Below are 15,644 nucleotides of genomic sequence, written 5' to 3'. Positions count from 1 at the left end.
AAGGACTAGTTAAACCAAAGAATTATAAGAGGAAGACTGATATAAAGCGCTTACGTTTGTGTAGTGAGTGCAGCAATTAAATATTCAATGGCGTGTTATCCATATGACTTCTTGAAACACGTTATCCATATGACTTCTTTTCTTTGGTCTTCTCAAAGTTCGTGACTATGTGGTCATAACTCAGAAATCTTAATGTTTTGAGAGCTTAGTTTAAACAACTTTCCCCCATCCCACATAAATACCCAGCTTCAATTGGCATACTTTTGAGATAACTTTCATGTGTACTTTAATTTCTTTTTTTAAAAAGGGAGCTCTTCTGATTAGTTAGATAGAAAAAAGGTGTGTTCAGCTAGTCTGTCAGCACTTTTGCTACAAAAGTTATCATTTCACTCTGTTGTTCCAGAAGACTGTTTTGTCTTTTGTGATACTAAGCTGGGAAGGGGAAATGGTCTACAATATATTCCTGAAATACACTCTGTGCTTTTAGTTTTGGTAACATAATGTGCGGAAGGGGCTGAAGAACACATGGTGTGTCTGAGCAGCAACACCACCAAAGTGGGATGTTTCATTTTGCAGGCTAAACCAAGAAGGTGGCTAAGACAAAACAGAGGATGAATAATCTAGGAGAATTTATCTGGTGCTATTGCTGTCATATCAATATCCCTTTAACTGAACCTGCCTGGGTTGTCAAAAAGAGCTGGGAGGAGGGGAGCAAAGTAGTAAGTTAAAGCCTTGATGCCGAAGAGGGAGGTTTGGGTTTTTTGTGAGTTTGTTTTGGTTGGTTTTTGAGATTTTTTTTTAGGACTGGTTCTGCAAGTTGAACAGGCTGCTTTCCTGGGATTCTAAGCAGTGACAGTATTATTTGTTGTATGAGTCACTTCATGACCTCTGATAGGAGAGTATTTTCTGTCTGGGTACAAACATACCCACACAAAAAGAGAACTGTCGTAGAGAGCTGGTCTATCAAAAAAGTTTTCAAAGAGACACTGAATTCTGGTATCTGTTTTGTAACTGAAATAATCACTTTAATACCCACATGACCGTTTTTCTGTTTTTCTTCCCTTTGAAAATAATTGATATTCTATAGAACTGGCTACACAATATCATGCACTCAAGAATTTTTTTCTTTTTAATGTGGCCAAGGTTTGCTGTGGACATCAACTTGTCTTTTATTTATTTCCATTTAAAGCAAATTATTTCTTTTCTCTTTGTTCCTGCTGGTTCATGGAGAGGGCTGAGTGTGTGGAAGTAGCATCCTGAAGAATGTGCCTCCTATTCTGGGGTTAGATAATGTTTGGTAAAGGTAAAGGATATGTTCCTTTTTCTTAGGGCATCCTGTCATGTACAAATTCAAGTCCTAAGGTACTGCCGTGTTTTAAGAATTATATTCCTCGGTTTAGTGCTGCAACTGAAACACTCTAAGCCATGCACCACTCACTCACTCATCCCTCCCCCTACCTCTCTCCCTGCATAGCCCTGGAGAAGAGAATTGAAGGCACAAAAGGCAAGGATCACAGGTTCAGATAAGGGCAATATACTGGAAACAGCAAATTAAATAAGAAAACAGTCACAGCAATAGTGTAGAAGAGATGATTCACGCACAAGTGTTCACTGTGTAGGACCCCTGGCAGTACCAGACCACACCCTGCTGTGGAGGGACCCCCTACCTGGGAGGGACCCGTCCCCCCATTCCTGAAAAATGATGTGAGGTGGTATAGAATAACCTTAGTGTCCTAGCCTGGAAAAATTAACCCTGGCTTGGCCAGAACCAGGACAGGGATACACAGGGGTCAGTAGAATGATGCTAGCCCCATTTTGCTGTTTTAAAGAAGTTAGACTAGCAAAGATTAAGTGGTGATTAATGTCATAGTTTAGATATAGACTATGCTGAATGGTGACGGTTTTGCATCTCTGTCTTTTGCAGTCCTGGATGATCAGATATGTCATGGATGTTCAAGGTGTGATGAGAAAAAGGAAGAAATCGTAGAAATTCTATCATAGGGACTGATAAAGGAGTGGGGCATACTCCTTTCTACTTGACATTAGCTCACTAGATCAAAAGAATGCTTAAAGCTTCTCAAAGAGAATGGATCTCCTGTAAATCACTGTTAAACATATGGCGGGGATTTGTATTTGACCTGTCTTCTGTTGTACACTGTCCAATGCAATGCTATCTTGAAAGGCTGCAAAATGCTTATCAGCTTAAAATTTAGATCCTGTTGCAATTGTACACTGCATTAGCAATGTTGAATATTTACTACAACAGCTTCAGGTTGTACAGTGGGTGGAGTTGAGGTAGTTAATTATGGTGTTATTGCTATTTCTCTCAGTGAAGCAGTATCTGCATAGGAAATTTATCTAATAGGATTTTGACTTTTCTCTGCTGGCAGTCATTATCCAGTTGGTTTTTTGGTTTTTTGAGATGTTTTGTGCTCTTTGTCTGACACTGACCGTGTCATCCATTTTCTAATCTTAGAGGCCACAGACCTGAGTGCTTGAGAACTTGCTAGAAGATGCATCTGTCTTTCTTCTAATGATCAGTCTTTACTACAGCATTACTGCAGCATTGCTCTTGAGGCTTGTTGAGGTGAAACATCCTTGCAACAAAGTACACTGCCTCTCTAGTGTATTTGGGAAACGGCCACAACAGTGCTGGAAAAGTTTGCATCTTAGGATGACCTGAAGAAGGAATAGCCAGGACAGGGTAAGACACTGTCTTGTTAGTTATTGAATCTTGGAATTTGTTTATTGGTGTTTGTGTTACATGGTGTATATTCTAAAATAGCTCTTTGCAGCACTGAGCTGAGCAATATGCATTATGTTATATGAATATACATTTTATGTAAAGTATATTACATAAGTCATCATGAAAACTGCAGTAGTTCTAGAAATGAAAGCAAATATCATTTAATGAGAACATTTAGAATTCCATTGTACTAAGATGGTAAACCACAAAGTGATTCGTATTTACACTCAAAGGACTGATTTGTTTTTCCATTTCTTTCCTTTCATTAAGATGATAATTCATATTTCCCTAAATTTCAGGGGTTATTATCTTTGAACCTCAGCTTTACCACACTGTTAATGTCAGTTACTTTTTCAGCCAGGTGCATGGATAAATCACTTGTTTTAGTGGAAACACTGGTTTAGACTGTGGGAAAGCACTAGGAAGAGAACAGCTGAATGTAGACCTTAAATGCTGAGTCAGTAATCATATTTTGAAACACAGAAGGGAGATAGAGATAAACCAGTGGCCAACTGGAATTGTTAGATAACCATATTGCAGTTTTTTAGATAAAGTTCTTGCTGCAACGTAGAGCAGCTTGGTAGGCTGAAGTCTACTCTCTAGCCACTCCTGTTACTCTGGGTTCAGAAGTACATTCAGTCTTGGGTTGTAGCCTTTTCTGTAGGAAGAATAGGAGCAAATATAATATCTGCCCTGGACTCTAACCCAACTCTGGAGGTGGGGCAGAGAGAAAGAATGTGTGGGTAGGTGCAGGAGGTGTGTCTGGTGTGTGTGTGTTTATGTGTCTTTGTGTATTTTCCATTCCTTCTCGGGTAGATGATGAGTGTCCTTCCAGTCCTCTCTTAAGTGCTATATACATATGTTGCTTAAGTTTTGAAATACATTTGATGAGAAAGTATCTGTAGAGAAAGGAATTTAGAGTAATGCTGATGCAATATGGGAGCAAGTGAAGCTCTGTGGGGGACAATTTCAGCCTGTGTAATGTGTATTGGAACCCTGAAATCTCTCATCTGGTAGCTCAGTTTCACATTTATCAGTCTGCAGTGACCTACTTTAACTGTTTAGTAGTCATGCGCTGGAGGTCCTGTGAAGTTTTGTTTTTTTGAGAAGTTCAGTTGTTCAGAAATCCTGCATTCAGCCTTGTGCTGAATTCAGCCTTGCTGGCTGAAGCAGTGACACCTGTGTTTCTGACAAGGAAGTTTATGGGTGGCATTAACATTACACTTAGTTGCAGCAGAATAGACCACTGATATGTGCTCAGTAGAAGGAATCTTCTTTCTGTAGAGGGAATCAAAATACCCATAGGTTTACACATAATTAGACGCTTACAAACAGATGGTGAAGCTTCTTTGAAGCCCTGTCGTTACATCCTACCTGTGAGCGCTTTAATGCTAGTTTTAGCTAGGGATTATTTTGTGTGCCAAGTTAGTAGATGTAGGTGCATTAGTTTAATACATTCTGCACTGCTTCTGGCAGGTTGTTAGGTGATTTAATATTAGGTGATGTGAGCAGAGTATGTTGATTTGTTAACGTGCCACTGAATGTGCTTATAGTGTGCACATGGAGTATTTTGTGGCATCATACCTTAAGGCTGCTTAGGTATGTCTGTATTGCATAACTGTAATTTCCCTGGGGAATGTATAGACCTACTGCTAGCCCTGCATGAGTTGCACTTTTCCTTGGAGCAAAGTATGCTAAAGAAAAGAGAGAGCTATTAACTAAAACAGGGAAATGAGTGTAAAGAAAACCCCAGAGAAACTGCTGCAACAGAAACGTAATCTAACATGTTGGAGTACTTTTCACACCAAGAAATTAATTTCAAGCACTGCCTCCTATTTGTGTGCGAGGCCCTGACTACCTGCATAAAAACTGGGTGGAAAAGTTGGAAAAGAATAATGAAGTTTACTAGCTTTTTTCAGGGCTTTTTGTAGGCTGTTGGGTTTTTTAATATCCTCAAGGAAAAACAAGCTATTAAATGGGCAATGGGAAGAAAATATCAGTTTGTGAAAGTTTAAACAATATAGAAAATATATTAAAAAGTAAATATTAATACAAAAAGTAAGCATGAGAAGAGTTTATTGGATTTTAGTAGTGACTTCCCCATTCTGACCGGGAACTGAGAAACAAGAAAATTTGTCTTCAGGTTTATTATGAGAACTTCTCTCTCATGATTTTTTAGCATTTTTAAAATCCTGAAAAAACAGCCTATTAAAATCTTTCATTATGGACAGGTTTCTTTATTCTTCAAGTCTGCATTGCTTTTGAAAGTGGTGTGTTATGGGTTATTTTGGTCAGAGGAGATCCTGAATTAAGCATAAAAAATCACAGTAAATTAGCAATTTGTTTTGGTAATGGTAACACTTAAATATCATGCCTTTTTTTTTTTTCTGAGCAAAATAAATGTAAAAGACAAACACAAGTTAAACTTTCTAACTGCTTTCTTTACATCAATCCTTCATTCTCTATTGACTTTCTAAACCAACTGCCTGGTAGGGTTGTAGAGTCTTAGTGGCTCTTGTATTCAGATGTGCTGAGCCAATAATTAATTACAAGGCCCCATACTTGAGGCATCAAAATTGAGTAAAAAATACAGGAAATTGCTGAAGAGGGGGAAGATGTTCTATGTGTACCCCTTAGAAGGAGAAAGTTAGAACTTGAAGCTGTTGTCTTTCTTCCAGTTTGTGACCTTCTGAGCAGATGCAGTGTGATTCCTTTATGAGTAGCTGTGTAAGATTTGTGGTCTTACCATGTTGAAAACTCCAGGCATCTTTATGCCTATGCCTGGATCAGTCTACTTAAAGTGATTTTCAATGCACATAAATGTGATGATAGAATCATATAATGGTTTGGGTTGAAAGGGACCTTAAAGATCCTAGTTCCAAACCCCCTGTCTTGAGCCTTCCTCTAGACCCAGAGCCCCATCCAGCCTGGCCTTGAACACTGCCAAGGGTGGGGCATCCACAGCTTCAGTGGGGAAGCTGTTCCAGAGCCTCATCACTTGCATAGTAAATAATTTTTTCTTAAGATCTGGTCTAAACCTACAATCTTTCATTTCGAAGCCATTCCCCCTTGGCCTGTGACTACATCCTTTTGTATAAGTCCCTCTCCATCTGTCTCATAGCCCCCTTCTGGTACTGGGAGGTGCTCCAAGGTCTTCCCAGAGCCTTCTCCAGGCTGAACAGTGCCAACTCTCAGCCTGCCTTCACAGGAGAGGTGCTCTAGTCCTGTGGTCTACGTTGTGGCCCTCCTTTGGACTTTTTCTGACAAGTCCATGTCTTTCTTGTGTTGTCTCATCATCCAGATCTGAATGCTTATGTGGTGTCTCACAAAAGCAATGTGAAGGGGCAAACTCCCCTCCCTTGCACTGCTGGCCAGATTTGGGGGCTGCAAGCTGCCACCTCATGTTGAACTTCTCATCCACCAACATCCACAAAGTTCTTTTCCTCAGAGCATTTTCTGTCCATTCTCCACCCACCTTGTATTTGTGCTTGGGATTGCCACAATCCAAGTGCAGGACCTTGCACTTGGCCTTGTTGAATGTCATGAGATTTGTACAGGTTCACCTCTCAGACCTGTCTAGGTCCCTCTGTACAGCATCCCTTCCTTCCAGTGTGTTGATCACATCATACAGATTGATGTCATTGGCAAACTTGCTGAGGGTACACTCAATTCCACTGTGTAAATGCTTCTCCATGTCCTGGGTAACCAGATTTTCTGCATCCTGTATCCCTCCTGAGAGGACCCACAATTTCCCAAGTCTGTCTTTGATCGCTGACATACTTAAAGAACCTTTTTTTCCATACCCTTGACATTATTTGCCAGATGTTACTTTCCTAATCGTCTCCTTGGCTCTTTGGCCAATTACTGTGTATTCCTCCCAGGCTACTTTTCTGTGCTTACACTGTCTGTAAGCCACCTGTTTTAAGTTTCTCCAGGAGCTCTTTGTCCACCCATGCAGGCATTTCAGTTTTCTTTCTTGATTTCCTCTTTGTAGGGATGCATTGCAATTGAACCTGAAGGAGACAACTCTCCAATATCATCCACCTCTTTTGGGCTGCTCGTCCCTCCACAGTTCTATCCCATGGCGCTCTACTAAGCAGATCCTTGAAGATGCCAAAGTCTGCTCTCTTGTAGTCCAGGGTAGTGGTCTTCTTCCCACGCTCCTCTCTGCCCCAAGGTCCTTAAAATCCACTGCTTTATGGTCACTGCAGCCCAGGCTGCCCTTGAGATTCACATTCACCAGCTCCTCCTTGTTGGTGAGAACAAGGTCCAGCACAGCACCTCTGTTTGTTGGCTCTTCTATCTCTTGGAGAAGGCAGTTGTTATCAGTGTATGCTAGGAACCTCTTGGATTGCCTGTGCCCTGCTGTACTGCCCCTTTGTCTTGGGTATCTTCAGCTTTTGGGATGGTCAGTGTTTCAGTTTGATTGGAAAAAGAAAAAGAAGAAAGAAGAAATGTATCACTGTGTGATTGTTGTGTGTTCTGGAGCCAGATGGTGAGAGTATTGGGGTGGGGAAGAGCTTTTTAAAGCTCCATGAACAATAACTATGCATATTTCCTTGTTCCATAGCAAATATTAAGCAGAATTTGTAATAGGCTGCCTGTTTGATGAACTTTGGATTTGCTTCAGGTGAGAGGTTTCTGAAGTAGTTCCTGTTTCATTCTTCAGGGCATGCAGTCCTGAACACAGGGTCTTGCATTCCAGGAGCTTTGGGCTTTACTGAACCTGCCTTGGGATCACTCCATGGCACAGCTCCCAGCCCCAGCCCCAGCTGTGATGTCAGGATGTGTAAAGGGAAAATACATGGTTTTCAAAGCTAACTGCTTCTTTGGAAGGACAACCATCTCCCTTCAGCTTAAGCTTCTGCAGTCTTTTGACTTTCACAGGATTCTGCCTTACAAAACTAAAAATAGCTGGTAACAGTAAATGTATCCCTACCTGGAAAAACAAATTACCGTGTAACTTACTGCCCTCCTGCATTATCAATCAATGCAAGTCAGGGAATGAGGGGGAGTACTGGGAAGTTCAAGCAAATTTGCAGGTTGTGGGGAGCTTGTGGGCTGTAATGCTTGGAGCCTTACCTCGTGGTGGTCAAGTGCTGAAAAGAAGGCTTGTATTTGAACTGCATGAATTTTGAAAGGCTGAATACAGGCACTGCTCACAGCAGCTTAAATTGCAAGATATTGAACTGTGAGATATTAAATTGCCTTTAACAGATGTCTGCTGGAAACTTACTGATGATTTTCTTCTCTCAGAAATTTTGCACGTTAAGCAATTGTTGGTATTTTTGGAAAATATATCCATAATGCATCAGAACCACAGCTTTCTGTATTCAATATTCAAGCAGCATACAAAACTTTGTTTGGTTGGCTTCTTAATATGCCAAGTGTGTATTTGATAATTTAGAAAATAATTTTCTTTTAACTGAAGCCAGAAAGCACCACACGTTCAGTTAACGACACCATAGGAAAACTCATATTGAATGTGCAAGTTTAATGAAAAAGGAGACAATAAAACATAGGTCCCAGGGTATAGTTTTACTTGAAAGTAGCATCTCCTCTGCCATATAATTTTTTTGGTATAGAATAAGATACTGTGTTTTTAAAGCTTGGCTTGTTTTTTCAGTATTATATAGTGAAGTAGAGCTTTTTGGAGTAGTAAGAAACTCTTGTGAGTCACAAAAGCAGGAAATTACTTCAGAAGACACTATATTTGTAGAATAATTTTTTTTCGGTTTATTTGTGAAAGAATAACATCAATTGTAATCCAGATTTATGCAGAATCACTCCTTTTGGGTATGCAAAGAAGTAGATGTGGCTTAGACCATTTTAATAATGCAATGTTGATATGGTAGCCATTTTTAAACTATCTTTAAAAATACATTTTTTATTATGTGTGGTTTTTAACCATGAAATTTCAAGTTTTAAATTTGTGAATTAGTATGAGCTCCCATATGACAGACAACATTAGTGCTGGCATTCTTAAATAGAGAAGAAATGAAATTAAATTGAGCCTACAGGGACATAGCTCGTTATTTAAGCTAAGAGTGTAGTTTGGTACTATTTCCCATTTCAGAATAACTTCTCTTGTGCAAATACTACTAGCCAGTTGACATTTTGTATTTCTGAGAAAGCTAAACGCAAAATATTGTAGGAGATATTAAGGTAAATTTTTCACTGTCTCAAAAATATACCATGGTTTAAATTATTATTAAAAAATTTATCTTAGATGCAGAAAGCAAAATGTTTTTCATAAAGGAAGGATAGGATTAGAGAGAAATTGAATAATTTGACTACAAATAGTGTGTGGATTCTACTTTGTTGTTATCTGAGGAAAAATCCTGAGACTTTTTAAACTATGTAGTATAGTGATAGCTTGAGCAATAGTAAGTTAAATGTTAAGTATTGTAAGTTGTCTTCTTTGGACAAAAGCTGTGTATTTCAGGGCTTATTTCTTCTTTAATCCGTTTTGTAAAATTTCTAGAGATGAAAAGAATTAAATACCTACAGTAATCAATTCTCAGCAATAGAATAACAAAAAGAAGTACCACTAGTAAGATAATTAAAATAAGCATCATCATCATCATCATCATCATCATCATCATCATCATCTATTCTTTAACCTCAAGGTACCCTTTCCATTGAAGAAATCTGTAGACAAATGTATATGAAAGGCTTAATGTTAATGACAAGCAAACATGTTTATAGTACTGTATCAATTATAAGATGGGTAAAAATGCTTTCTAAGCAAGATTTTACTCTTTACAGCAGGAAGTCATCAATGTATTTTTTTTTTTAATCATTCAGAAAATAAATGCTAAGCTTCATGATGGAGTGTGTCAGCATTGCAAAGGTATCTTGGAGTGGCGAGTAAAATTCAGAAAGTACAAGCTACTGACAAAACCTAAAAAATGGTGAGTAAAGATATTTTTTGTTAATTGTTGATCGTGTTGTTTGTGAGCTTTTGGAAAATATTCTGGCTTTGGAAACTCAGAAGAAGAAGCTGCTGTTATGCAACATTTTTAAAATGTGGAATCTGCAATGACAACATATAGGCAGTGTTAATTTTCTAATTTATAAGTCTTTTGTCGTAAACATCTGAAAAGAAGACAGAGAAGAAGAGCAACTGCTTCCCTCTTTGCTGTGAAAGCTGGTTGAACTGTGGACCTGTAGGTTTCCAAGACTGTCAGTGTCCTCCTGAACAAAAAGTCCTTCCTGAACCTGTTGTAACGTGATTTTCTAATGTCTTGTTTCACATCTGTATTAAAGGGATCTGCACATCTCTTGAGTTCTGTACTTTGCTAATGTTTGCAATACATGCATTTCATTACCTCTTAGCATGGTTTCTCCTTTTCTGTAAGAAACTATAATCCTAAATAGTAAATGTTGGCATTGTTTGCATAGAGTTCTGTGTTGCTTGTTTTTATATAACTGTATAACAAAGATGATAAATACTTTAACCTATCACAGACATGTAAATTATTTTAGATTTCTGAAGGAGATGCTCTCTGCTTCCTCCTTATTTGCTCAGTTGCAGAGGTCCTTACCTCCTGTGGTAGCAGACATAGTCAGTGTTTCAACAATAAAACATAGAACTCAGAGAAACCACAGCTGGGCTGTGGTGCACAATACAGCCAGGTTTGTCACAGTAGCTTGTATTTTGGTATTAGTAACCAGTTTCATCCTTTCATGTAAAGAATAAATAATTAGGTAGAAGGCTTGCTGAATAAAAAATAAGAATTCTATGTTCTGTGCACCACAGATGAAGTTGAGTTTTTCACTTTTTCTCAAATAACTATGTTATTTGTGCATCCTGTTTTTGGTTTTTTTTTTTCCCAAGGGAAAGAAAGCAGGCAAAAACCCCATGTAAATCAGGGAAGCATTGGACAGCTTCTTAATTGTTCTAAACAACTGTTTAAAGAACTGTTTAAACAACTGTTTTAAAGAACTGCTCTAAATATTCTTAAGTGACGTTTTAGAACAGCAGCTTTATGTGATGTTCTCCCTCCTGTTTTTTGAATGAGGAAGTTGTGCCTCAGAGCATTCTAGCTTTACAGTTGACGATTTCTATGCCAGCAGTACAATGGCTGGGTGAGACATTGTTCTGAAAGGACAAGACTATGAAAATTTTCAACAGATGAAGCTTCTGGGTGAAGTAAAAGCATAATAGACATTAAAAATGTGACAATTAAAAAAAAAAGGAATTCTTGATATTGCAAAAGATGTGGATGGAGGACTTCTTTGTACCTCAACTTATTTTTAGTTTTGTAACATCTTTAAAATTATGAGTGTTAGTACTACCCCAAGTATTCACTACTTTACTTCTGAGTATTTAATTATTAGAAGTTAAACTATTTTTTAAAATATATAAATCTGCCTTGCATTGATAGTGTCTCTGTTTAGTATGGCATGACTGGGAAGAACTTTTGAGGGCATTAAAAATTACTGTCAAGTGTAGTTATAATATTTTATGAAAATCCTTTTGTCAGGATTTTCTTCTCCTGAGAAGCTGAGAGGGCCTCAGGAACAAATGTAAACAAACTACTATCTGCTGCTGTGGAATGCAACAGGTGCTTCTTTGATTGGTCGATGTTGGATGTTTCTACTTAATGACCAATCAAGGAGGCAGCTGCATCAGATTCTCCGGGAGTCACAAGCCTTTGTTATTCATTCCTTTCTATTCCTGTCTCACTTTCTGATGCATCTTTCTCTCTGTTCTTTTAGTATAGTTTTAGTGTGGCTTTTTAATATAATATATATCATAATATAATAAACCAGCCTTCTGAAACAGGGAGTCAAGATTTCACTGTCTCTTCCCTCATCCTGGCTGCCCAGAACACCACAGTCAAGAGATCAGCATTACATGGGGTGTATTGTTCTGATTATGTTCTCCAGATATACAAGGCTTTAGAAATGTCATCTGAATGTTAAGCCACAGAATTTTGGAAATTAAAAAATCCACAGAATATTATCATATTTTGAAAAAGAATAGCCCAAGCCCTCTATCTTATTAGGCTGGGTTTGTTAAGAATACTGTTCCATGCAGGCTTGTGTTCATAGAAAACAAAGTCTAGCACTGACTCAGTTTATACTCTGAAAAGTTCAAGAGGAAGTAAGTTCAGTGTTTCAACTGAAACCTTTTTATTTGTAAAGTCCATGTACTGTTTTCTGCCATATGCTGCTTTTATCATTAAACCAGAAGTTATGCAATTTTAAAATAAAAACTGCCTACTAACTAAATGGAAGTGTTTATTCTGTCAACTTAAATATTAAATTCTTTGTTTAATGTTTCCTTTTCAGTACTTGTTTTAGTAATTCTTCCTGGGGAAAGTAAGGGAGGGTAGTGAATGGCAATGATTTTGATAATGCTACTTGAGAGAACAGTTTAATTTGAAACCAGCCTAAAATGTGTTGTTCCTCTTTTGTGAGTGTTTGTTCCTCTTTTGTGTATTGTATTTGAACACAGAATGTTTAGTAAGTGTCCACGATATTTTTAAAATCATATTTTCTTTCTCTTCACAGTGTGAAATGCCTCCAGAAGACTGTAAAAGATCCTTATCATATTATTTGTCGACCATGTGCTGGTAAACTAGAAATTTGTGCTAAGTGTGGGAAACAAGAAGAAATAGTGATTCCGTAAGTAGAGTACATAGTTTCAGTCTTGTACTGATAGTTCCCCTTGTAATAAGCCTTGTTTGGAAACTGCCACGATGCTGTTGTAATTTATGCCATATTCTCAATTATCCCAACATGCATCAGTAGGAGTCATTTTCCTCACTTTCTTCAGATGCAAGTGGGAGTGAAATGCTTATTGATGTTAGTGAGGCTGATACAGCAAAAGTCCTACTTGGATAAGACATTTTAACACCAATGGGTAAATTGTGTATCTTCTTAACAAAGCACTTCAAAATGAGTTTTGATGTAGAGCATCGTAAAATATGCACAAGCCGCTTTACTGTTTGCATTTTGTTTGCCACTTAATGATTCAGTTACTAGTGAACAGAAGAACTAAACAAGGACTGATATTGAGCACAGTTACCACAGTACATTTAGCAGGCTTTTGACTTTTTTTTTTACTGGTGTTCTCTATTGAGCATGATACATAAAACATTAATTTACTGGTTTGTGACAGCAATCCAGCAGTTGCTTACTTGGTCAAGCTGTTCAAATATTTATTTTTCTTTCTTTGCAGTCTCTTCTGTATTAAATACTATTTTATGCATACTTTACTGTATTTTATATCCTTCCTATTTATTGTGAAGTAACTTTAGGGACTTTTATTGCCCCTTTCCTCCTTCTTTCCACCTCCTGCCATCTTCCATCCTATCTTGGGATGGAATGCCGGGAGGATATACTATCCTCCATCCCATTCTTGTTTAAATTCCAGAAGTGGGTGGTGATAATATCCCTCTTGCTTTCTACAGGATTGATAAAGGACAAGACAGAACTGACAGTGAGACTTCTAAAAATGGCCAAGAGAGCAGTAAATTGAAGAATGAGCTGGATTTTGATACAAATTTCAGTAGTGCAGACAGTGATGAAGATTCTGATGTGCTTGAAGAACAATTTAAAAGTATGAATTTTGAAAAAACAGAGATCTAAAAGGCTGTGTTTATGCAAGAGATTATATGCAATCAAATATAGTAAACCAGTGTTTGCCCTTAAACTGCTTCAAACCCTGATTAGATGTCTAAGGTCCTTGAATGTTAATTTTGGCATTGTGTATGATGATGCTTATGGGGATTTGTATTAACACACATTTTTGTGTATTAGGAACAGAATTTCTTTGAAAATATTCAGAAAATATTCAATATCCTATCTGTAAGCATAGTTATTTATTTCATACATATAACAATTTCCCGTTTTTGTGGAATAAAGCCTCTTTATGTAATTGTTTGAAATTCAGTGTTATGTGACCGTCAGAAGTGTTATTACTGCCTGGAAACCTACCTGAAAGTCAAGAATAAACACAGATAGGAAGATCTAAAGCAGCTATAATGGTTTTCTGAAGGAAGAACTTGCAGCATTCTGTCAAAGGCGTCTTACCCTATACCTGGGGGGTTTTATTCATTTTTTTTTCCCCACAAAAAATAAACAAGTGTGTAAATCCCATGACCAGTACAGTTCATAAACAGTTAAAACTTATTTACCATGTGTAAGTGTGCATTACAGATTTGTGATCTTGTTGCTACCAATATTTTGTAAAGAAGAAACCTTTAGAATTTCTCATCACACTTTATTTTCCTTTTCAGAATTCAGAGATTCATCTGAATCTGATGTAGTTTTCTCTGATATGAAAAAACTTGCGTAGTGGAGTGATGCTTATAGAGTTACTCCCTTCCCAGTTTCAATTCCAGTGTTGATTAAGCTGTACAAAGAACTTAACTGAAGTTGCAGTAACTGTCTTTACAGGATTTAGGATGGTTTGACTTCTTTTGTAGTGTCTTCTTGCTCTTTACATTTAAGTAACAGTATATATATACATCAACCTATGTCAATATGCTATGCCACATCTGCTTTAGTGCTTTTCCTGATTTGCAATAGTGAGTATGGAAAAACTTGATTCTCAGACTACATTTTTCAAATGCTCTGTGAGGAAGTTCATCTCTGAGGTTGTTGCCCATCCCTGCCTTGGAATGAAGGAAATACTGAAACTTGAGCCTTTGGGTGCAGATGGGCACCTGATGCCTGTCCTGTCAAACTAGAAAACACCAAGAAGTGTTCAGTGGCAGAAAAGGAGGTTGTCAGTTGTGTTCAGAAGTGTTGGATCTGAAGGTTATCTGAAGGTTTCACTGACAGATAAGTCCTCCCAACAGGACAGCAATGAATCTGGCTTAGTGTCACATCTGTTGTCCTGCCAGTTGACATCAACAAGGGCGGAGTAAACAAGGAATATCCCATGCACACACTGCAGATGACCTGGGAGCAGGGTGCATAGTAGGAAGTTAGTAAGTAATCTGGATTTAGCTTCAGAAAGGGTCTCTCTGAAGGGGGAACCAAAAGTGAATTTGGCTTTTGAAAGTGCTGTACGTATGGGAAATGTTCTCCCACTTGGAAAAATTGATGATGGCTTTGCTCTTTATTGAAAGGTGAGAGGAAATCCTGAATTTATAGGAAAGTGTGTGATGGAACTGGTAGAAGTTGTATAATGAGAAAATAAGGGGAAGAATTCTCTTATAGTGGTGACACAACCTGTCAGTACCAGGACTGAGCAGGGTGACACAGATAAACAATGTATTGCAACATAGTGCAAAAATGTTTGTACAAAGGAAAAGTCCTGTGAAGTCTTCATGTCACACTCCTGATGCTCTGTTCAGTGCTGGTGCTATAGCTGATGAAACTGCTGTGGGTGAGCACAGCTATGGTGGCTGGCTAGTGTTAGTGCAGCCTATCTGCAGAGAGTTTTAGTTCCAGCAAGCCTTCTGTCTTCAGTGGTAGCTGTGGCTGAAGGATACACTGCTGGAATTAATTTCTGCAACACCTTTTAACATGGTGGTTATGAGTCAGCTTATAAAATGGCAGCTTTGCTAGGGAAAAGGAGTTTGCATTTTACTGAAGATTAGGATATATTTGGAACTGCATTAAGCTATTATAACTCATGCTATAAGAGTTCTGAGTATCAGGGATTTGGTTTTCTTGTCTCATTTTGAGGAACTTATTGAAGAGAGGATAATGCAGGAGTAGGACCCCTCTTAATGCTGATCTACAGTATAATCATGTAGAAATGAGAATATTTTTTAAAAAGTGATCAAAAGTCATCAAAGATTTTTGAGATCTTCAGGGTAGGCATCTAGATGGAATGATTTTTAGTTTTTAATTGAGATTTTGAAACCTTTCTGCCTATTCTTTCACAAATAATAATGAATTTGTGTCTATAAACGTAAGAGGAAATAAAAAT

At 37.9% G+C, this 15,644-nt stretch overlaps 1 protein-coding gene across 8 annotated transcripts in view; it reads left to right on the top strand.

Annotated features, from left to right (window-relative positions):
* The window catches only part of CZH9orf85 (chromosome Z C9orf85 homolog), a 20,129-nt gene extending 4,485 nt beyond the window's left edge, over nucleotides 1-15,644 (top strand). For 3 of the 8 annotated variants that reach the window (XR_005255204.1, XR_005255201.1, XR_005255202.1), the window contains exons 2-5: nucleotides 2,477-2,704; nucleotides 9,554-9,660; nucleotides 12,269-12,382; nucleotides 13,171-13,637. Coding sequence is in view for 4 of the 8 variants with exons in the window: in XM_038123894.1 (XP_037979822.1) it covers nucleotides 9,515-9,660; nucleotides 12,269-12,382; nucleotides 13,171-13,348 (438 nt within the window). In the remaining 4 variants the exon portion in view is untranslated. Of the gene's footprint in view, nucleotides 1-2; nucleotides 2,296-2,476; nucleotides 2,705-9,514; nucleotides 9,661-12,268; nucleotides 12,383-13,170 lie in introns of those variants that run through there. The other 5 variants (XM_038123893.1, XM_038123897.1, XR_005255203.1 and 2 more) reach the window with 4 other exon arrangements.

Source organism: Motacilla alba, chromosome Z (genome assembly GCF_015832195.1).
Source record: "Motacilla alba alba isolate MOTALB_02 chromosome Z, Motacilla_alba_V1.0_pri, whole genome shotgun sequence".
NCBI lineage: Eukaryota > Metazoa > Chordata > Aves > Passeriformes > Motacillidae > Motacilla > Motacilla alba.
The sequence above is the reverse complement of the archived record's forward strand: the minus strand, read 5'-3'. Positions and strand labels throughout refer to the sequence as shown.